General features: G+C 41.8%; 1 protein-coding gene across 1 annotated transcript in view; it reads left to right on the forward strand.

The window, feature by feature from the left end:
- Positions 1-991: 991 nt before the first annotated feature.
- The window catches only part of TMPRSS12 (transmembrane serine protease 12), a 30,055-nt gene continuing 7,788 nt past the window's right edge, over positions 992-23,258 (forward strand). Inside the window, exons 1-5 of the mRNA XM_028125437.2 lie at positions 992-1,247; positions 9,966-10,078; positions 10,315-10,579; positions 11,272-11,467; positions 18,137-18,405. Coding sequence (XP_027981238.2) covers positions 992-1,247; positions 9,966-10,078; positions 10,315-10,579; positions 11,272-11,467; positions 18,137-18,405 — 1,099 coding nt within the window. The remainder of the gene's footprint in view (positions 1,248-9,965; positions 10,079-10,314; positions 10,580-11,271; positions 11,468-18,136; positions 18,406-23,258) is intronic.

Consider the following 23,258-nt stretch of genomic DNA (forward strand, 5'->3'; position numbering starts at 1 on the left):
AGCTATTAACCCCCAGGCTGAAGGGGAAAAGACAAACACCAGCTGCCATCTTGGTTGTACGACAAGAAGACCTGGACCACAAGAACACTTTTCTGGATTGATTGTGTCCCTAAAGTCAGGAAGTACCTTGCCAGTGAGAGACTGCCTTTTAAAGCTCCTTTGAGGGGCACCTGGGTGGCTCGGAGGCTTAAGCGTCTGCCTTCGGCTCAGGTCATGATCCCAGGGTCCTGGGATTGAGCCCCACATCAGGCTCCTGGCTCAGCGGGGAGCCTGCTTCTCCCTCTGCCTCTGCCTCTCTCCCTGCTCATGCTCTCTCGCTCTCTCTGTATCCCTGTGTCTCAAAAGAATAGATAAAATCTTTTAAAAATAAAGCTCTTTTGATAGTGGACAATGCTCCTGGCCACCCAGAACCCCATGAGTTCAACACCCAAGGCATCGAAGTGGTCTCCTTGCCCCCAAACACAACGTGTCTGCTTCTGCCTCTAGATCAGGGGAGAAGAACCTTTAAGGATCATTACACATAGTACTCCATGGGAAGGATGGTCAACACTATGGAAGAGAACCCTGATAGAGAGAACATCATGAAGGTCTAGAAGGATTACACCTTGAAAGATGCCATCATTGTTACAGAAAAAGCCATGAAAGCCATGAAGCCTGAAACAATTGATGCCCGCTGGAGAAAGTGGCGTCCAGATGTTGGACACGGGCTTTACAATGGAGCCAATCAGAGCATGAAAGAGATTATGGATCTGGCAAGAAAGTTAAGGGGGGAAGGGTATCAAGAGATGAATTTTGGAGAAATTCGAGGGCTAACAGACATCACACCAGATGATGTGATGGAGGTTGAGGGCTTCTGAACCCGGGCCCGACATTGAGAGGATATAGAAGAAGCCGTGCCAGGAAACAAACGGACACGAGAGAGACTGATAGAAGGGTCCCAGTTTGCCAAGACTGCTTTCAATATCTTTTACGCCAGCGACCCTTCTAGGATATGGGCCCGGAAACTAAAGCAAATGGCGGAAGAAGGATTGGTATCACATGGAAACATTCTCAGAGAAATGAAAAAGCAAACCAGACAGAAATTACAATGTATTTCTGCCAAGTTGCACCCAGCGCGCCCGCCTCTCCCACCTCGTGCACCTGTCAGCTTCGGCCACCCCGGAGGCCACCGCCTCCTCCTCAGCCCACGCCACAGGAAGACATGAGGATGAAGACCATTAGGATGATCCACTTGCACTTAATGAACAGTAAATAATCACCCACCATGCTGTACAGTTAATACACTCCTCTATTGTGTACATGTCTTTATGTGAAAACCTGGTAACTGTAGGGCAAGAACTCTGAGGCATTTCTGTGTCCCTCATCATCGCCTAAGCATCCATCCTGTAGATCATCATGTGCAAGCCTTGGATGGAGGTAGAGAGCCTATCCTTACACAGGCATATTTAAAATTAATAATATGTTACTATTTTATAACTTTGCTTTTTTTTTAAAGGTGTATTGCTTTCTCTTCACAGTTTTGTTTTTTTTATGAGAGAAAGAGAGCACTCAAGTGGGGTGGAGAGGCAGGGGCAGAGGGAGAGGCAGGCTCCCTGCTCAGCCCGATGTGGGGCTCGACCCCAGGACCCTGGGATCATGACCTGAGCCGAAGGCAGATGCTTAACGACTGAGCCACCCAGGCGCCCCGATAACTGCTTTCAAAGAATGACATTATTGTACAGCACACCTCTCTCTTGTGATTGAAAAAACTTCACATCGGCCTATCATCACAGGTAAGTGGTTTTTAAAAATGTGACAATGTTTCCAATCCTGTATTATGAATATTACTGAGATACTGTATGTCATAAAATTTTTATAATGATTAACTCATTGGTGTATACACAAGGCTACCATAAAGCAATCACACTGCTGCTTCTTTGTTATTAATGTGTGAATCATTATACCTATAAATAAGTATGAATTTTTCACATTATATTTTCACTTTTGATGTCTAGTGTTAGCTATATGTGTAATATCTATAGTGTTTTGTATCATATACAAAGACAATATTGGTGTAGGTAGTGACAGACGATTCATCCTGTGAACAGATGTTGTAAACTTACAGTATCCGTGAATACAGCACAGCACTATAAATGCGTTCTCTCTTCCTTATGATTTTCTTAATAAGATTTTCTTTTCTCTCCTTTACTTTATTTTAAGAATATAGTATATGAAACTTATATAAAATATGTATTAATCAACTGTTTATGTTATCAGTAAGGCTTCTGGTCAACAGCAGTTTATTAGTAAATTTTGAGGGAGTCAAAAGTTATATGCAGACTTTTGACTGTGTAGGGGATCAGCACTCTTAACCCCTGCAAAGTTCTAGGGTCAGCTGTATTTGCAAGAGTCATATCTGAGAAAAGGCTGTTATCCAAATACAGAGAAATCTTAAAACTCGATCAAAATAAATAAATAAATAAATAGGTTGAAGACCTTAATAGACCTTAATGTGATCAAAGCAGATATATAGATGGCAGATGAACATATGAAAAGATGTTTCACATACTATGTCATCAGGGAAATGCAAATTAAAACAAGATACCATTAGACACCTATTAGAATGGCCCAAATTGGGGCTCCTGGGTGGCTCCGTTGGTTAAGCGTCTGCCTTCGGCTCGGGTCATGAGCCCAGGGTCCTGGGATCGAGCCCCGCATCGGGCTCCCTGCTCAGCGGGAGGCCTGCTTCTCCCTCTCCCACTCCCCCTGCTTGTGTTCCCTCTCTCGCTGTGTCTCCCTCTGTCAAATAAATAAATAAAATCTTAAAAAAAAAAAAAAAAAGAATGGCCCAAATCCAGGGGTGCCTGGGTAGCTCAGTTGGTTAAGCATCTGACTCTTGATTTCAGCTTGGGTCATGACCTCAGGGTCGTGAGATCAAGCCCCGCATTGGGCTCCCTGCTGAGCATGGAGCCTGCTTAAGATTTTCTCTCTCCCTCTGCCCCTCCTTCCCCTGCCCCCACTCCCTCTCTTTTAAAAAAAAAGAAAAGAATGGTCCAAATCCAGAACACTGATAACACCAAATGCTAATAGGGATGGGGAGCAACTCCATTCATTGTGGGTGGGGATACAAATCAGGACAGCCACTTTGGAAGACAGTTTGGCAGCTTTTTACAAAATTAACCAAACTCTTATCATATGATCAAGCAATTGCACTCCTTAGTATTTACGCAAAGGAGTTGAAAACTTATGTTCACAAAAAACCTGCATATGGATGTTTAGAGCAGCTTTATTCATAATTGCCAAATTATGTGCATGCCTGGATGGCTCAGTGGGTTAAGCATCTGACTCTTGATCTCAGCTCAGGTCATGATCTCAGCTCAGGTCATGATTTCAGGGTCGTGAGACTGAGCCCTGCATTGGGCTCCGCGCTGGGTGTGGAACCTATTAAAAAAAAAAAAAAAGAGTGTATAATCACCAAATCATGAATTGCTAAATTGCATGGAAGCAACCAAGATGTCCTTTAGTAGGTGAATGGATAAACTGTGGTGCATCCAGACAATGGAATATTATTCAGCACTGAAAAAGAATGAGCTATCAAGCCATGAAAAGACATGAAGGAATGTTAAATGCATATTTCTAAGTGAGAGAAGCCCATCTGAAAAGGCTACCTACTGTATGAGTCCAATCATATCACATTCTGGAAAAGGCAAACGATGGAGATGGTAAAAAGATCAAAGGCTGCTAGTTAATGAAATCAGTAAGACAAAGATAAAGAAATAAAAGACCTAAATAGGCACTTAATGTGCAATAATCAATGAATGTCCCCTAAGTATCTGAAAAAATATTCCAATACTCAAACTCATTCAAAATCAGGAAAAATGCAGATTGAAACCATGAGTTCCTAATTCATATCCACAAGATTTGTAAAAAAATTAGAGTTGGTGATAATCTGAACAATGGGAACATTTATACATTACTAGTTGGAGAGTATATTGTTACAACATTTTGGAAAACAGTTTGATGTTATTTAGAGAAGGTGATGGTGTGTATTCTCTATGACTCAGCAATCTCAACCTAGTATACCTTCCAGAGAAACTCATGCTCATATGCACAACAGTATTAGCTGTAATAGCAAAAATCTGGAAACAATTCAAATGTCCATCAATAATAGATTCCAAAGTAGATAAATACATTGTGTCATATTCACAGTATGTATATGGTAAAATAAATGAATTACAGCCACAGATAACCACATGAATGAAAGTCAAGAACTTAATACTGAATGAAACAGAGCTAGCTACAAAAGAAAACTCACTGTATGATTCAACTTATATAAAGTTAAAAAAACATGCAAAATTAAACAACATATTGTATAGAACAGAGCTATCCAATGGAACTCTCTGCAATGATGCAAATATTCTATAACTGTGCTGTCCAGTATGGTAACCACTAGACATATGTGGCTATGAAGCGCTTAAGATATGGCTAACATGGGCCTGGGTGGCTCAGTCATTGAGCGTCTGCCTTCGCGGCTCAGGTCATGATCCTGGGGTCCTGAGATTGAGCCCCGCATCAGGCTCCCGGCTCCGCGGGAAGCCTGCTTCTCCCTCTCCCACTCCCCCTGCTTGTGTTCCCTCTCCCACTGTGTCTCTCTCTGTCAAATAAATAAATAAAATCTTTAAAAAAAAAAGATATGGCTAACATGCCTGAGGAACTGAATATTTATTTTAATTTAAATTTAAACTTAAATTGTCAGGGTGCCTGGGTGGCTCAGTCATTTAAGTGTCTGCCTTTGGGATTGGGCCCCGTGTCGAGCTCCCTGCTTCTCCCTCTCCCTCTGCCACTCCTCCTGCTTGTGCTCTCTCTCTCAAATAAATTTAAACAAACAAACCAACAAACTTAAATTGTCACCTGTGGGGGCACCTGGGTGGCTCAGTCGTTAGGCGTCTGCCTTCGGCTCAGGTCATGATCCCAGGGTCCTGGGATCGAGCCCCGCATGGGGTTCCCTGCTCCGCGGGAAGCCTGCTTCAACCCCTCCAACTCCCCCTGCTTGTGTTCCCTGTCTCGCTGTCTCTTTCTCTGTCAAATAAATAAATAAAATCTTTAAAAAAAAATTGTCACCTGTGGCTAGTGGCCACCATACTGTACACCCAGGTTTATAGAGAAAATCAATGGAATATAAATACAAAATTTAGAATATCGGTTACTTCTAAAGGAAAGAGAAAGGGAGAATCAGGGAGGGGTACACAGGGGATTTCAAAAGTAACAATAATGTTCTTTTTCTTAAGTGGGTATCCTTGTATTGTGATTTTTTAAACTGTACATACACTGGGGCAACCCCCTCGGGTCCCCTCCCTCCTTGGGAGCTTTATGCTATCACTCAATAAATCTTGCTTTGCTTAAATATTCAATAAAACAAAAACAGTGAATGAGGTGGTAGATACGTGGATATTTACATTGTTGTTATTAAATTCTTCATAATAAAATATTTTTATTAAAAAGATTTCTAGGACGGGCGCCTGGGTGGCTCAGTCGTTAAGCGTCTGCCTTCGGCTCAGGTCATTATCCCAGGGTCCTGGGATCGAGTCCCACATCGGGCTCCCTGCTCAGCGGGAAGCCTGCTTCTCCCCCTCCCACTCCCCCTGTGTTCCTGCTCTCACTGTCTCTCTCTGTCAAATAAATAAAATCTTTAAAAAAAAAAAAGATTTCTAGGACTAGGGGCACCTGGGTGGCTTAGTTGGTTAAGCATCTGCCTTTGGCTCAGGTCATGATCCTGGAGTCCTGGGATCGAGTCCCGCATCAGGCTCCCTGCTCAGCAGGGAGTCTGCTTCTCCCTCTGACCTGCCCCCCTCTCATGTGCTCTATCTCTCTCTCTCATTCTCTTTCAAATAAATAAATAATCTTAAAAAAAAAAAAGATTTCTAGGACTAACTCAGATGTGCCCCAAGTGGAGCACAACTCCAGACCTAGTCAATGCTGTCACCCATCCCCCCACACACAGAGCCAACCCCAGGCCCCAGACCCCAGCATGGAGTCTGCTTAAGATTCTTTCCTTCTCCCTCTGCCCCTCCCTCTCTCTCTCTCTCAAAAATAAAGATAAAATAAAATAAAAAAATATATTGAACCAGTCTTGCATACTTGGGATAAATGCCACTTGGTCATGGTGTACAATTCTTTTTATACACTGTTGGATTTGATTTACTAATATATTGAGAATCTTTGCATGTGTTCATGAGAAACACTGGTCTGTAGTTTTCTTATGATATCTTTGTATGGTTTTGGTTTTAGGGTAATGCTAGCCTCATAAAATGAGTTAGGAAATTAGCTCACAGTTTCTGTGGGAGTGAGAAACTTGAGTGTCGCTTAGTGGGGTGCCTCTGGCTTATAGTCTCTCATGAGGTCGAAATTATGGTGTTAGCCAGAACTGTGGTCTCATCTGAAGGTTTGACCAGGGTGAGATCTGCTTTCCATCCCACTCATGTGGTGTGCTATGATTGGGTTCTTCTTGGGCAGGAAGATAGAGGACTCAGTCCCTCACTGGCTACTGCTGAAGGCAACTCACAACAAGGCAGCCAGCTTCCTTCTGAGCAAGAGAGGTAGAGAGAAACATCAAAAACAAGGCACAGTCTTTTTATAACCTAATCTTGGAAGGGATAGCCCATCACCTCTGCAACTTTCTATTTGCTAGAAACATGTCACTAAATCCAGCTAACATTAATGGCAGTGGGGAGTGGGGGTTTAATGAGGGTGTGAATACCAGGAGAGGGCTAATTGGAGGTAATCTGGGAGGCTGCCTACGCCCCCCACCGAGGATATTCTTCCGCTGATGGGAGTCATCCCACAAAGAAAGGAAGTGACAATACAGGAGAGAAGAGTGAAGATCTAGAAAATGCAGAGGAAATCCAGGCACAGGACCTCTGCAGTTACTGGTCCACTGCATTTTTCAGTGCCCTTTCATGACTTGGCTACATGCACCTGTCTTTGATCAGAATATGTCAAAGAAATTTGTTAAATCTCTGTTATCTGTCCCAGTAAGACCTGTCATTTGACCTGCTTTCACATCTATTCCCAGTCTGATCATGTGATCATCACCCCTGCAGAGAAACACACCCCAACTGTATTTCTCCCCTTTCAAGTATCACCTTCCACTAAAATATCTGGGGAACAGAAATCTGTTATCTGCCCATGGGTCAGTCCAAGCTGCAAATTGTTCCCTCCACTACCGCCTACTTCTCACCCACTGATTTCTGCACAGACCTGCCCTGATCTGCTCGGCTCCCTTTACCACGTGTTACCACCTGTAAGCCCCAACTAATAGCCTCCTTTGATTTAATGCTGCCAACCATGATGACCTCTGAGAGATGATATGAGCATGGCAGCTGTCCTGTTGCCAACCCCTGCTTTAATTCCCCATCATGTGACCAACTGCCTAGACTACCACAGCTCACACTGTTCCCTTGTCCCCGAGGGTGTGGGGTTAACAGAAGCAACCTTCAGCACAGCTCAGGATAGCAACGATAAAACAATTTAAAACCAAACATTAGACATCACTGTTCTTAAAAAGCCTGCGTCAACCTAACCCTGTGAAACTCTCATAGATCTCTTTCTGGCTCAGGCCTGGCCTTCTGCCATGTTGTTGGGCTGCCTGCTTCTCTCCTCCCTCTTCCCCAGCTTCCTTTGCACACTGAAAAATTTCTCTTTACACTGAGCAATAAATGCCCTTACCCCTAAGTAGGAAGCAGGTTCAAGGCTTACTCCTGCATATCTAAAAGCCGTATTAAATGACTCTGCTAAAGGGAAGAAGGGCACACATGTTGATTCTGGACTCAAAACAGAATCAAATCAAATACAAAACCAGGAAGAAGCCTTTAACTTAATTTTTTCTCTTACATATCCTGATGGAAATTTTTAAGGCATGGCTTCTCTCTTTTGTCTCTATAGTAGAAAACAGTAAAAACAATAGTAAGATCATACACATACACTACATTACTATTACTGTGAGGGTTAATTTTATGTATCAACTTGACTAAAGTATGCCCAGATAGCTGGTAAAATATTATTTCTGGGTGTGTCTCTAAGAGTGTTTCTGTTCAGAGATTAGCATTAAATCCAAAGACGGAGGGAAAGAAGATCTGCCCTCACCAGTGTATACACATGTCATTCAATACAGTCCACTGAGGGCCCGGATAGAACAATAAGACAGAGGACAGGTAAATTCTCCCTTTCACCTTGACGTGGGACGTCCATCTCTCCTGTCTTCCCACATCAGAGCTCCTGGTCCTCAGCCCTTCGGATTGGGACTGATTGAAACTACTGGTTTTCCTAGTTCTTTGGGTTTCAGATGGCATATCGTGGGACTTCTCAGCCTCAAATGCATGAGCCAGTTTCCATAATAAATATATTTTTTTAAGATTTTATTTATTTGACAGAGAGAGACACAGCGAGAGAGGAAACACAAGCAGGGGGAGTGGGAGAGGGAGAAGCAGACTTCCCGCTGAGCAGGGAGCCCGATGTGGGGCTCGATCCCAGGACTCTGGGATCATGACCTGAGCCAAAGGCAGATGCGTAACGACTGAGCCACCCAGGTGCCCCTCCATAATAAATATCTTATATATCTCTATGTAGCCTATTGGTTCTGTTTCTCTGGAGAAACATGGATACATATCCATGCCTTTGTTTATGCTGCACCTTTAGCCTGGCTGGTCTTCACTACATCTCCTTCCTCTTCTTGATCCTCCCCCTCAGTCTAGGCCCAGCTCACAACCCCCTCCTTGGGGGAAACTTCCCAGACTGCCACAGCCCACACCAATCCCTTGTGTCTGAATTTGTATTAGGTTTAGGTGTCGTGGTTTATTACTTTGTCCCCTAAGTAATTTTCTCTGCTAGCCAAGTTATAATGTTCCCTGGGTTAGAGGGCCAGGTCTCTCTCTCTCCCTTTTTTCTTTAAGATTTTATTTATTTATTTGAGAGAGAGAGAATGAGAGATAGAGAGCACGAGAGGGAAGAGGGTCAGAGGGAGAAGCAGACTCCCTGCTGAGCAGGGAGCCCGATGTGGGACTCGATCCCGGGACTCCAGGATCATGACCTGAGCTGAAGGCAGTCGCTTAACCAACTGAGCTACCCAGGCGCCCTCTCTCTCTTTTTTTTTTTTAAGAGGAGAGGTTGGGGCAGAGGATGAAGGAGAGAATCTTTTTTTTTTTTTTTGAAGATTTTATTTATTTGACAGAGAGAGACACAGCGAGAGAGGGAACACAAGCAGGGGGAGTGGGAGAGGGAGAAGCAGGCTTCCCACGGAGCAGGGAGCCCGATGCAAGACTCGATCCCAGGATTCTGGGATCATGACCTGAGCCCAGGGCAGACGCTCAAGGACTGGGCCACCCAGGCATCCCTGAGGGAGAGAATCTTAAGCAGGCTCTACTCCCTGCCCAGAGCCCAAAGCAGGGCTCCATCTCACGACCCTGAGATCATGACCTGGGCAGAAAATGAGTTGGATGCTTAACCCATTGAACCACTCGGGAGCCTCAAGAGGGCCAGGTCTTAGCACCCCTCCTGTGATATGATATTTATTTCAGCGTGGGTGCAGAGTGTGAGGTTAATACCCACTTGTTCAATGGATCAATTAACTGGAGCCACTAATCCTTGTCCTCTCCCCACAGTGTTTGGAATGTCAAAGGGCATCTCAGGGGTTCTGACAAGGGCCAGGAATAATTCATCTCTCAGGCTAGGGACTGAAGGGGGAGAAACAGAGAGAGCAAAAGAGCTAGAGCACATGCAGTTACCATCAGTCAGCTTTTGTCCTTAACTTTGCAGGTCCTTCAGTTTGATTTTATCAGCTCACCCTGACGTGACGGGCTGAAGACAAACTACTACAAAACAATAACGAGATGGATCTCTATCACAGAATCTGGGTTCCTGGGTGCCTATCTCATCTCAGATCCCAACCTCTGCCCTTGCTTTTTCTTCTGCTTTCTGTCTCCCCTCCCCAGCTTACGTGCCTCGGTTTAGATGCCCTTACTTCTGGAAGCCTTCCAGGCCCTACAAGTCTGAACTAGCAGGGCCCAGTGGCTCTGCATCCCCCTCCCAGCACAAAAGCCCAACTGTACCGTACGGGCCTGTGGATCTGGCCCATTAACTAGCACTCTGACGCTGGCCGGGCGCAGGACTCCTCACGCGCATCGGTCCAACGAGTGGCCGCCAACGAGAACACCACCCACAGGCCACACGCATCCGGGCAACTGGGCCAGCCTCCCAGGCCTCCCGCCCCCACGCCCCTGGCTTCCTCCGCGTGCTTGGCCCTCCCGCGCCGCACGGCCACCCGCACACCTCATCTCCTAGGCCGTGCTCCACGGCCCCGGCCGGCGGCCACTGGCTGCCGCCATCTTGCCCAGCAGGAGTTCCCAGATGGGGCTGGGGCTCCTGAGCGCCGCGCTGCTGTTCGTGGGGAGCGTTCTCCCGGACTCCGGACTCGACTCACTTTCCGAAAGGACTGGGCACAGCTCCTGGCGGGAGCGGGCCGGTGCACCGGGGTGGCGGGAGGCCGGGCAAGGGAGGCGGAAGGCGCTCCAGGCCCTGGAGGAGGGAGCGGAGGCCGCAGAGGGCAGTATCCATTCATTCCTCTCTTTCAACAGCCTCCCTCCCGTGCGTGCTCCCCACTTCTGTAGTGTTTGAATTTGGCTCCCTCCTTTTCTGCTGTCCCAGCTGCCTTTAAAATGTACAGACCTAGGCAGTCCGATTAATTATGACGGTGTAGTAGTCATTGTAGCAAAAATGCCATACGCTTGTGGAGCGCAGCTCTATATGCTCAAAACATTGAGGTGTGTCATTCCCATTTTAAAGATTAATAATTCAGTGGAATTCAGAGTTGAAAAGGCTGGTAGGTGATCTTGTCCTACTACACTTGAGAAAAATTCACCCGGCAAGTCAAATGGCGAATATTAGAACTTGTAGCTCTTGATTCACCAGTCCCAGGCTCTTTAATTGCCATTTTGCATGGGCAACAACGTGATACCTGGTCAGAGAAACTTACCTCATTTTTATTTTGGGGGGAAATAGAGTTTTAAAATTAACGAACTGTGTTGATTTAATGCCTTTCTATTTGTAGTGATCATTTAAGGCATGTTTGTCTTAACTCTCCTTTAAGATTTTTTTTTTCCAAAATATGGGCATGCCTTAGGTATACAGATTGCTCTATCTGTTTTTTAAATAGGAATCTAAAAGATTATATTAGTATGTTAAGATTATGAATACATATCATTAGATGTTCAGTACAAATAATATGATTTTTATTTTTAGATTGTGGGACAGCACCACTTGCAGATGTATTGGAAGGGTCTCGGATAATAGGGGGCACAACAGCTCAAACTGGCGCGTGGCCATGGGTAGTTAGCCTGCAGATTCAATCAGGCAAAATTCTGGCTCATATATGTGGGGGAAGCTTAGTGAAAAATAAGTGGGTCCTCACAGCTGCCCACTGCACTAAGGACACTAGGTATGTATTCAGAACACAACTCCTATTTTATTCTCTTCGGGGATATTTTGAAGTAGTAGAGGACCATTTGATTTCAGCCATGTTCAGTTAAGCTGTGTGTTTACAAGTAGCCATAATGCTTTACACTAGCACGCTGTTTGTTGAAATGAATCCTGTAAATCAGAGGTCAACATACTCTCTGTAAAGATAGTAAAAATGTTAAGGACTTTGTCACAACAACTCAACCCTGCCACTATAGAACCAAAGTGGCCATAGACAATACAATTGAATAAGTGTGCTGTGATCCAATAAAATTTTATGAACACAGAAATTTGAACAAAATACTTTTTTTTTCCAGCCATCTAAGAGTATAAAAAACTTTTTTTTTTTTTTTTTTTTTTGCTCATGGGCTATACAAAAATAGGGGACAGGTCAGATTTGGCCTTTGGGTTGGAATTTGTCAGACTGCTTTAAATAATAATGATTTCTTTAACTTTTAAAATTATTATATTGTAACCATGTGTTTTTCTTTCTCACCATTGGATCATGAGTGTTTTTTTTTTTAAGAATTTATTTATTTGAGGGGCACCTGGGTGGCTCAGTCGTTAAGCGTCTGCCTTCAGCTCAGGTCATGGTCCCAGAGTCCTGGGATCGAGCCCAGCATCGGGCTCTCTGATCGGTGGAGAGCCTGCTTCTCCCTCTCCCACTCCCCCTGCCTGTGTTCCCTCCCTCGCTGTGTCTCTCTGTCAAGTAAATAAAAATAAAATCTTAAAAAAAAAAAAGAATTTATTTATTTGAGAGAGAGAGAGAGAGAGAAAGAGCATGAGTGGGGGGAGGGGCAGAGGGAGAGGTGGGCAGACTCCCTGCTGAGCAGGGAGCTGGATGCAGGGCTTGATCCCAGGACCCCAAGATCCCAAGATCATGACCTGAGCTAAAGGCAGACGCTTAACTGACTGAGCCACCCAGGCACCCCTGGATCATTAGTTTTTAAAAACAAGGGCTACATGTTTTATTTTGTATTCCTTGGACTAATATAGGACTTGGCCTACTTAATAGAAGACATAATAAATGTTTACAGATTCTGTGGATGATGTCAGTCTTAGAGAAATAGGATTTACCACAGTTAGAATAGAACTTTATGACCCTCCTAACCATTTAATATGAAGCTCTAAGAAAAATCCTTTGGGAAACCATGGTACCTGTCTTTAATTTTTAAGAGAACAAGCTCTCTTGGAAAAGAATGAAAAGTCTTTAAGGGGAACTAACAACTTCAGTATTCAACTGAGGGTGGGTGCCTGGGTGGCTCAGTCGTTAAGTGTCTGCCTTCCGCTCACGTCATGATCTCAGGGTCCTGGGATCGAGTCCCACATTGGGCTTCCTGCTCAGCGGGAAGCCTGCTTCTCCCTCTCCCACTCCCCCTGCTTGTGTTCCCTCTCTTGTTGTCTCTCTGTCAAATAAATAAATAAAATCTTTAAAAAAAAAATTCAATCGGCAACTGGCCTGATGGAGTACATAAGGTTTTAGTCTGTATACTACATTTTTTAAAGTAAGCTCTTCACCCAACATGGGGCTTGAACTCATGACCCTGAGACCAAGAGCCTCATGCTCTACCAACTGTGCAAGCCAAGTGCCCCTGTATACATTTTTCAAACATGCATTTCAGTTCCATAAACTGACATTCTGAGGAATAGAGGTAGAAAAATAGTAAGATACTAAGGTATAAACCAAGGGTATAGAAAGAGATCTAGGAGACAAGTTTCAGAGTTAGGAATCAATTCTGTTCTTTCAGGGTGTTTTACAATGCTTGTATAGCATGCTGTTTTTTATTTTATTATTTTATTTTTTTTGGTAGAATCCATACCAACCTGGGACTTGAACTCATGACCCCAGGATCAAGAGTCCCACGCTCCACTGACTGAGCTAGCCAGGCACCCTTAACATGCTATCTTTATTTTATTTTTTTTTTATTTATTTTTTTTAAGATTTATTTATTTGAGAGAGTGAGAATGAGAGAGAGAGAGTACATGAGAGGGGGGAGGGTGACGGGGAGAAGCAGGCTCCCCGCCGAGCGGGGAGCCCGATGCGGGACTCGATCCCCGGGATCATGACCTGAGCCGAAGGCAGTCGCTTAACCAACTGAGCCACCCAGGCGCCCTATCTTTATTTTATTTTAAGATTTTATTTATTTATTTGAGAGAGAGCACAGAGGTATAAATAGACTGCCCGCTGAGCAAGGAGCCTGGTGCGGGACTCAATCCCAGGACCCTGGGATCATGACCTCAGCCGAAGGCGGACGCTTAACCGACTGAGCCGCTCAGGTGTCCCAGACTTAAGCATTCTTATGGACCTTGCTCATGGCTGGAGAGCAACAAAGTCAGGGATCAAATCCAGGTTTGCCAGAATGAAAACCCACACATATAACTACAACTATACCATAGGGCTCTCCACTGGAAACATCTCTTGTGATGATGGACTGCTACCTTGGGAAGAATATCATTTCATTTTCGGACAGCTTTAATGCTTAGGAAGCTTTTCTTATGTTGAAATAAGTGTCTTGGTTTTTTTTTGTCTGCTCTCAAGCCAGATATATATATGTAACCCAATTCCTCTTCCAAGCATTTGAAGATCATGTCATATTCCACTTAACATTTCTCAAGACTGAATCTTATTAATGTTTTACTCCCTTACTCAGCATTTACTGAACGTATGTTATATGCTAGGGACTGGTCTAGGTGCTGAAGCAGTAGACAGTACGGAGGCGTATTCTCTACTTTTCAGAAGCATCCTGTCAGAGGACTAACTTTGCCATATTCTGTTCCAGTCCCCCTCATTTCTTAAACCTTGCACTATCAACTATCCCTTTTTCCTTCTTAGAACAACCATTTATCAAAGACTTGCTCTGAGATTAGGTACTAAGGACATTACATATAATTCTGTGTAAAAAAAAAAAAAAAAAAGCCCTGCGGTGCTGGGTGGCTCAGTCGGTTAAGCGTCTGCCTTCAGCTCTGGTCATGATTCCCAGGGTCCTGGGATCGAGCCCCGCTTTGGGCTCACTACTCAGCAGTGCATCTATTTCTCCTTCTCCTTCCACCCCTCCACCTCACTCTCTCTCAAATAAATAAAATCCCTAAAAACAAAAAAAAAACCCTCCCAGTAACTCTCTGAGTAACTATTATCTGAGATATCTCTCTGAGATAGCTATTATCATCTCTGTTTTACACTTGAGGAATCCAGAGATGAGGGAGATTTGGTAACTTGCCCAAGATCACACTGCTGTTCAATAGCAGCCCCCTGATCTAAACCTGGTGCTTCAACCTACGCTGTTGTATTGTACCTCACTGTCTCTACTATTTTTCAGTCTTCTCTCTGGTTTCTGCCCTACCACCTATCCTCTTGCCTCATCATCTGTGCTCTCCTAGAGATGTCTCACCTACTTCTGTTTCAGTGAGCACCGTGTGCTGGAAACTCCCAAGTCTCTCCAGCTGAGTCATATTTCTAGCTCCCTACTATACATTTTTTTTTAAAGATTTTATTTATTTATTTGACAGAGAGAGACACAGCGAGCGAGGGAACACAAGCAGGGGGAGTGGGAGAGGGAGAAGCAGGCTTCCCGCCGAGCAGGGAGCCCGATGTGGGGCTCGATCCCAGGACACTGGGATCATGACCTGAGCCGAAGGCAGATGCTTAGTGACTGAGCCACCCAGGCACCCCCCTACTATACATTTATACTAGAGTCACAGTCTCAACAAGTTGGAAAATGTATTCAAAAATCTTTCCTCTAATCCTGTTCATTCTCTATTCTTTCAGATAACGGCATCACCAACAGCTCCGTTACCCAGGGAATTAGCTCTCTCTGTGCAGTATCTCTTAAATTTTTTCTTCTCCCAATGCTCCACACTGATTGGAAAAACTTACACTTACACTATTACACTTACACTATCATAACTATTCTAATGAGTATGAAGTGGTATCTCACTGTGGTTTTGATTTGCAATTCTCTAATGACTAGTGATGTTAAGCATTTTCCATGGCCTTATTGGCCATCTGTGTATCTTCTCTGAAGAAATATCTATTTAAATCCTTTGCCCATTTTTAACTGGGATTTTTGTTGAGATATAGGAATGCTTTTAATATTCTTGATACCAATCCCTTATCAAATATGTAATCTGAAAATATTTTCTCTCATTCTGTGGGTTGTCTTTTCACTCTCTTTGATAATGTCATTTGATGCACAAAAGTTTTTAATTTTGAAGAAGTCCAATTTATTTATTTATTTATTTAATTTTTGGTTACCTGTGTTTTTGGTGTCATATCCAAGAAATCATTGCCAAATCCAATATCATGAAGGTTTTCTCCTGTGTTTTCCTCTAAGAGTTTTTTGTTTACTTTTTTAAAAAAAGATTTTATTTATTTATTTGTCAGAGAGAGAGAGAGAGAGAACGCAAGCAGGGGGAGTGACAGCAGAGGGAGAAGCAGACTCCCTGCCTAGCAAGGAGCATGATGTGGGAATTGATCCCAGGACCCTGGGATCATGACCTGAGCCAAAGGCAGATGTTTAACTTCCTGAGCCACCCAGCTTCCCTTGTTTTACTTTTATATTTAGACCTTTACCTATTTTAATTTTTGCATATGGTGTAAAGTAAATGTTCAACTTCATTCTTTTGCATGTACATATACAATTTTGCCAGCACAATTTGTTGAAATAGGCTGTCCTTTCCCCACTGAATTGTCTTGACACTTCTGTTGAAAATCACTTGAGCCCATATGCAAGGGTGTATTTCTGAGCTCTCTATCCTGTTCCATTGGGAGGGGGTGTATCTGCCAGTACTATACTGTTTTGATTACTATAACTTTGCTGTAGTTTGTCTGGAAATGTAAGTCCCCCAACTATATTCTTCTTTTTCAAGATTATTTTGGCTATTTGGAGTCCCTTGACATTCTGTATGAATTTAGGATGGGTTTTTCTATTTCTTCAGAAAATATCATTGAGATTTTTATAGGGATTGCATTGAATCTGTAGATCGCCTTGGGTAGTATTGTCATCTTAACAATATTAAGCTTTCCAATCCATGAACTTGGGATATCTTTCCATTTATTCATGTCCTCTTTAATTTCAGCAATGTTTTGCAGTGTTCAGTGTGTATAGCCTGTTTTTTAATCTTATGGTCTGATATAAATTAAAGTAAATAAGGAATATAAGTTGAATAAGTTTGGAAAAGAAAAGAAAGATCATTATTTCAAAGTAGCTTAAAGCAGTGATTTCTTTGTATACAAAATAGAACTAGGGCTTTAAAATTTTTTTGTAAACTTTCTAGAGGTCACCTAATCTACTTTTAAGATAGCTAAATGTCTTGTATTTCCTTAGGAGAAATTCTAGGAAGTAGAATTGCAGAGTAAAATACAGTGCAACTTGGGGTGCCTTGGTGGCTCAGTCGGTTGAGTGTCCAACTCTTGGTTTTGGCTTGGGTCATGATCTCAGGGTCCTGGGATTGAGCCCCCAGTTGGGCTCTGAGCTCAGCAGAGAGTTTGCTAGCAATTCTCTCACTCCCTCTCTCCCTGCCCCTCCCCCCATGCTCACTCTCTCTCAGATAAATAAATCTTTAAAAAAAAAATACAATGCAACTTTTATAGACTATTGATACACGCTGCCAAGGTACCCAAAGTTTACACTTCCCACATGAATAAGAGTTCCTTTGTTTTTGTGACTGTTGTTTGTCCTGAGCATTATCATCAAACACACACACACACACACACACACACACACACACACACTCATAAACTTTGCCAATTTGAAGAATGAAAAGGAATTTCAGCATTTGTAAACAATGTAAAAAGTAAAAGGTCCTCCTTCCCAATCCAATTCTAAATGTAACAACTATTAAATGCTTAAGGTTTTAATTGTTGATTTTGACCCACAAAGGATTTTTTAGTTTGGTTTTTTACTTGTTCTTTTTTTTTTTTTTAAGATTGTCAAGACCCATTAGTTGCTTCCTGTTTTATATCAATGCTATCATTGCTATGTATTCATCTCCATTTTCTTTCTGGTTTAATTTTTATAATTCTCATGCTAATTTAATATCCAAATGCTTCATTCTAAAACCTCAAAATTTACAAAAGTAAAGGGAATAGTTTAGTGAACGCCCATATGCCTATTACCCAGCTTCAAATTATCAGCTCATGCCTGATCTTATTTCATCGTTATCCTCACCAACTCCTTCCTTCAATTATTTTGAAGCAAATCTCAGACATACCACTTTATGTATCTTTAAAAGTAAAGACTTTAAAGATTTTGTACTAAAATTTTTTTTACATTTAACATTTAATCAATTTCAATTTTATTTTACTGTTTAGTGCTTTTCAGAGATTTAATTTTATTTCACTTTTCAAACTAGTTAGTTAGCTAGGTGTCCCAATACCATTTATCAAATCATTCATTCTTTTGTCCACTGGCAAGAAGTGCTACCTTAATCATATATTAGAATCTCATGTACTTGAACCTGGTCTTGGACCCTCTGTCCCACTGATCTTTTTCTCCATCATGATATTTTGGTTTTTATTTGATGTGACTTCATGTACATGAAAGTAGGATTAAATTTTTGTTATTAATCTAACATGAGAAAAACAAAAACTAGATTAAGAATATTTACTTAGTTAAATAACATGTTTATAATAACATTTATTCTCTTTCAGAGATCCTTTAATGTGGAGAGTTGTGATTGGAACTAATAGCATAAAAGGGCATCATCCACACTCCAAGAAGATGAAAGTTAAAGCAATCATTATCCATCCAGACTTCAATTTGGAAACTTATGTAAATGATATTGCACTATTTCATTTAAAAAAAGCAGTGAGGTATACTGACTATATTCAGCCTATTTGTCTGCCTTTTGATGTTTTCCAAAAACTGGACCAAAACACAAAGTGTTTTATAAGTGGCTGGGGAAGAACAGAAGAAGGAGGTAATTATAGTTTGAATTTTATTTATACATTTTTCCTGATTATTGGAGAGGGTGAACCCTTTTATATATTCATCTCTTTATATCATGAATTTGAGCAATAGGTCTTTATAAACCATTAAAAAAGAAATGGTTTTTCTTGTATTTTTTTCTTCCTTGTAGGAAGGAGAAAATTATAAAAAAAAAAAAGAAAGAAAGAAAGAAAGAGAAAATTATCTTCCAAAGCAGAAATAGAAACTTTCCTCTGGTTATGCAGGCTAAAACACTTGAACCTCTAAACATTCTCAGAGAGAATGATGATTCTAAGTGTTTTTGTAGTTTCTGAGATTCATAGGTGATAGAGCCAGCTCTGTAAGAGGATTGCTTATCATAAATAATAAGCTTCTGGCTGTAAGGAATCAAATTTAGTGTCCTTTCAATTTAATACCCTGTTTAATATCAAATAGGTTGAGTGCCATGTATTTTCTTTAGTTGTACAAATGAGCACTAATTATTGATTGGTTGAACTATTATGAACTATCAACAAATAAATGTAGAAAATAGTCTCTGCCTTTGGTTCTAAAAATAGTTACCATTTGGGAGCATTTACCATGTTTTAGGTCCTTTTCTAAATATACTCTTTTATCTTATCTTCAAAACATTCCTACTAGGAAGTTTATGTCATTATTCCTATTTAACAGACCAGGAATTGTGGATCTTAGAGGTTGAGAAGCTAGAACACACAAATCTAGGTCTTTATTTCTACAGCCTGAATGTCGAAGTACTGCATTAAGTACAAACTGTTCTTGATGGAATCAAAATCTAGTGAGATCAAGTGCTGAGACTCTTTTTTCTATTCCCTACAGAAATTAGCCATTTAAATATGTGTAGAGGGGTGCCTGCGTGGCTCAGTTGATTGGGCATCCAACTCTTTTGGTTCAGGTCATGATCTCAGGGTCCTGGGATGGAGCCCCGCATCCGTCTCCCCTCTGGGATTCTCTCTCTCTCTCTCTCTCTCTCTCTTCCCCCCTCTGACCCTCCCTCTCCTCTCTCTAGGATGGATGAACAAATCTTTGGAAAAAAAAATATGTTTAGATTAGGGGCACCTGGCTGGCTCAGTCCGAAGAGCACGCAACTCTTGATCTTGGGGTTGTGAAATTCGAGACCCACGTTGGGTGTAGAGATTACATACATATATACATACACTTTTAAAAAACCAACTTTTAAAATAATTAAATAAGTGTAGATTATTTAGATATGATACAGATAAATGTGTGAAAGATCTGTGAATTATTACTTTTCTTTTTTTCCTCTGTGCATACCATTTAAACAAGTTAAGAAAGCAACATGTGTAGGGAAAAGAGTATGGACTTTAGAATCACAGACCTAAGTCTGAATCTCAGCCCTGCAACATACTTAACTGCACTTAACGACTGAGCCACCCAGGCACCCCAAGTTATTGACCCTTTAACAACAATTAGGACAACAATGATCAGAGTAGCTTCCATTTATTCAGGGCTAGGTACTTAATAAAATGCTAAGCACCTTAATGAATTTCTCATTTAATGCCCCCAGTAACACTATGAGAAGTACTATGACATGGATAAATAAACACATTTAAAGAGGTTAAGTGAGGGACGCCTGGGTGGCTCAGTTGGTTAAGCGTCTGCCTTTAGCTCAGGTCATGATCCCAGGGTCCTGGAATTAAGTCCCGCATCGGGCTCCCTGCTCAGCTAGTAAATAAAATCTCCTTGCTCTGACAAGTAAATAAAATCTTTAAAAATAAATAAATAAATAAAATAAAGAGGTTAAGTAAGCTGCCCTAAATTACACAGCTAAGTGAAGAGTAAAAATTCAATCCCAGGTTGGCCTGCCTCAAACTCACGTTTCCACTATATTATATCATCTTTCACACTGTCATACATTCATGATCTGTAAGATGAGAGCAGTAATACTCGTCAGAGAGCTGTTCATTTTTTTTTAAAGATTTTATTTATTTGACTGAGAGAGGGAACACAAGCAGGGGGAGTGGGAGTGGGAGAGGGAGAAGCAGGCTTCCTGCGGGGCAGGGAGCCCGATGCGGGGCTCGATCCCGATACCCTGGGATCATGACCTGAGCCTAAGGCAGACGCTTACCAGCTGAGCCACCCAGGCGCCCCTGTCAGAGCTCTAAGGATTAAGGTGGCTCTCCAGCAACATGCACACACCAACCTTCCCAGTGAAAACTAACTTTTTTTAAAGATTTTTTTTTTTATCTGTCAGAGAGAGCACCCGAGCAGGGGGAGCGGCAGGCAGAGGGAGAAGCAAGCTCCCCAATAAGCAGAGAGCCCGACGCAGGGCTCCATCCCAGGACTCTGGGATCATGACCTGAGTCGAAGACAGACGCTTAACTGACTGAGCCACCCAGGCGCCCCCCCCGTGAAAACTATTAAGTGAGAAAATACATAGGTCAAGGACTGAGTGTGAAGATGGGAACTTAGGTAACTGAAGCACTGAAGTTGGCTTTTATCTTGAGGGTATTTGCCAGTGTTAACATTGCATATGAATTTCTGCGGTCTCATGGGCCTTGAGAGGGTTGAAGAACAAAGCCTGCTCAAGTGTGTGGGTGGAGATTCTCATAAAGCTGGAGCCAGAGAGCTATACTCCCAGCCTATAGTTCATCTATACATAGTTCACTTTATGATATAGGCAGTTTGAAAATAAAAAGATGGGAAAAGATGTATCATGTGTAACATTCATCAAAAGAGAACTGGAATAGAAAAAAGAAAAGAAAGCAGGAATGGCTACATTAATATCAGATAAAGTAGATTTAAGAGCAAATAAAACTATTAGGGAACATAACAATGATATAAAGGTAAATCCAGGGCGCCTGGGTGGCTCAGTTGGTTAAGCGACTGCCTTCGGCTCAGGTCATGATCCTGGCGTCCCGGGATCGGGTCCCATATCGGGCTCCCTGCTCAGCTGGGAGTCTGCTTCTCCCTCTGACCCTTCCCCTCTCTCGTGCTCTCTCTCTCAAATAAATCTTTTTTTAAAAAAAGATTTTATTTATTTATTTGAGAGGGAGAGAGTGAGAGAGAGCATGAGAGGGGAGAGGGTCAGAGGGAGAAGCAGACCCCCCACCGAGTGGGGAGCCGGATACGGGACTCGATCCTAAGACTCCAGGATCATGACCTGAGCCGAAGGCAGTCGCTTAACCAACTGAGCCACCAGGCGCCCCTCAAATAAATAAAAATCTTAAAAAAAAAGGTAAATCCACAAAAGAGACATAGCAATCCTAAATGTGTATGCACCAAACACCAGAGATAGTTTTTTTCTTTTTTCTTTTTCCTTTTTCCTTTTCTTTCCTTTTCTTTCTTTCTTTCTCTTTCTTTCCTTTTCTTTTCTTTCTTTCTTTCTTTCTTTCTTTCTTTCTTTCTTTCTTTCTTTCTTTCTTTCTCTTTCTTTCTTTCTTCCTTTCTTTCTCTTTCTTTCCTTTTCTTTTCTTTCTTTCTTTCTTTCGATCTATTTTAGAGAGAGATTGCGCACACGTGAGTGGGGGTGGGGCAAAGAGGGAGAGAGAGAGAATCCCAAGCAGACTTTGCACTGAGCTCTGAGCCTGACACAGGGCTCAGTCCCAGGACCCTGAGATCATGACCTGAGCTGAAACCAAGAGTTGGACGCTTAACCAACTGTGACACCCAGGCACCCCCAGAGATATAGTTTCTTAAAAACACACACGTGTACATACATTTATGATATTACCCAGCAATCGCACTCCTGGGCATTTATCCTAGAGAAATGAAAACATATTTCCACACAAAAACCTCAGCTCACAACCCTGAGATCAAGCCCTATGTCAGGGTGGGTAGAAGCCAGGAATACTGTTCATCTTCCTTCAATACACAGGGTAGTGCTCTCACCCTCCACAACAAAGAATTATCTGGCCTACAATGTCAATATTTCTGAGATTGGGAAACCTGGGAATACAACAAAATAGTATATAATTCATGGAATTAAAAAAAGATACTTAAATATTGGGGGAAAAGCTGTATTTCAGAATGGGTGATTAGAGTTAAAGTGATCTCAGATCTGTGTATTATTCAGAAGTGTTAAGATACTGATTAACATTAGATTTAAGCATGAATGGTCAAATTTGAATAATAGAAATAGGGGATATAACTTGGAATGGAATAAGAAACATATGGAATAAGAAAATAAAGACAAAATCTTAATAAAAAATCAAGAAAGGAGAAATAAGCTTAGGAAAAGTTAGAAAAATAGAAAGTATAAAATAAGACTGTAGAAACAAGCCCAAATATATCCATAATCACAATAAAGGTTAATGAACCAAACCACTAATTAACAGACAGAAAATCACATTAGGGAGTAGGAAATCCAGCTTACCTAGAGGGATACCTAGAATGTAAGGAAATGGAAGGACTGAAGTAAAACAATAGTAAAGAAATATATCAAGTAAGTTAAAATTAAAAGAAAGCTAGTATCACTATGCAAATTGCAGACAAAATAGACTTTAAGACAAAAGGATAAAAAAAGATCATTTTTATTTAGAAAAGTTTCAACTCACCAAGAAGATAGAACAATTCTAGACTTCTGAGCCTGATAAAAAGGACCCAGATAATATTAAGGAAAAATAGAATTATACAGCAAATGTTATAACTCCTCTATGATTGTAGAGAATTTAATGCAACTCTCTTTTTATTGTTAGCATATCAAACGGATAAAAACTTAGTAAAGATTTGGAATATTTGAACAACGTAATTAGCCAGCTTGATTTAATAGCCAAATCAGTACACTCAAAAATTCAGAGGCTTTTATTTTTTCAAGTGCAGGTGGAATCTTTATAAAAATTGATCACTTGGGGCACCTGGGTGGCTCAG

The sequence above is a fragment of the Eumetopias jubatus genome, unplaced genomic scaffold (genome assembly GCF_037043125.1).
Source record: "Eumetopias jubatus isolate StellerSeaLion01/CBP00866 unplaced genomic scaffold, mEumJub1_p1.0 scaffold_8, whole genome shotgun sequence".
Taxonomy (NCBI): domain Eukaryota; kingdom Metazoa; phylum Chordata; class Mammalia; order Carnivora; family Otariidae; genus Eumetopias; species Eumetopias jubatus.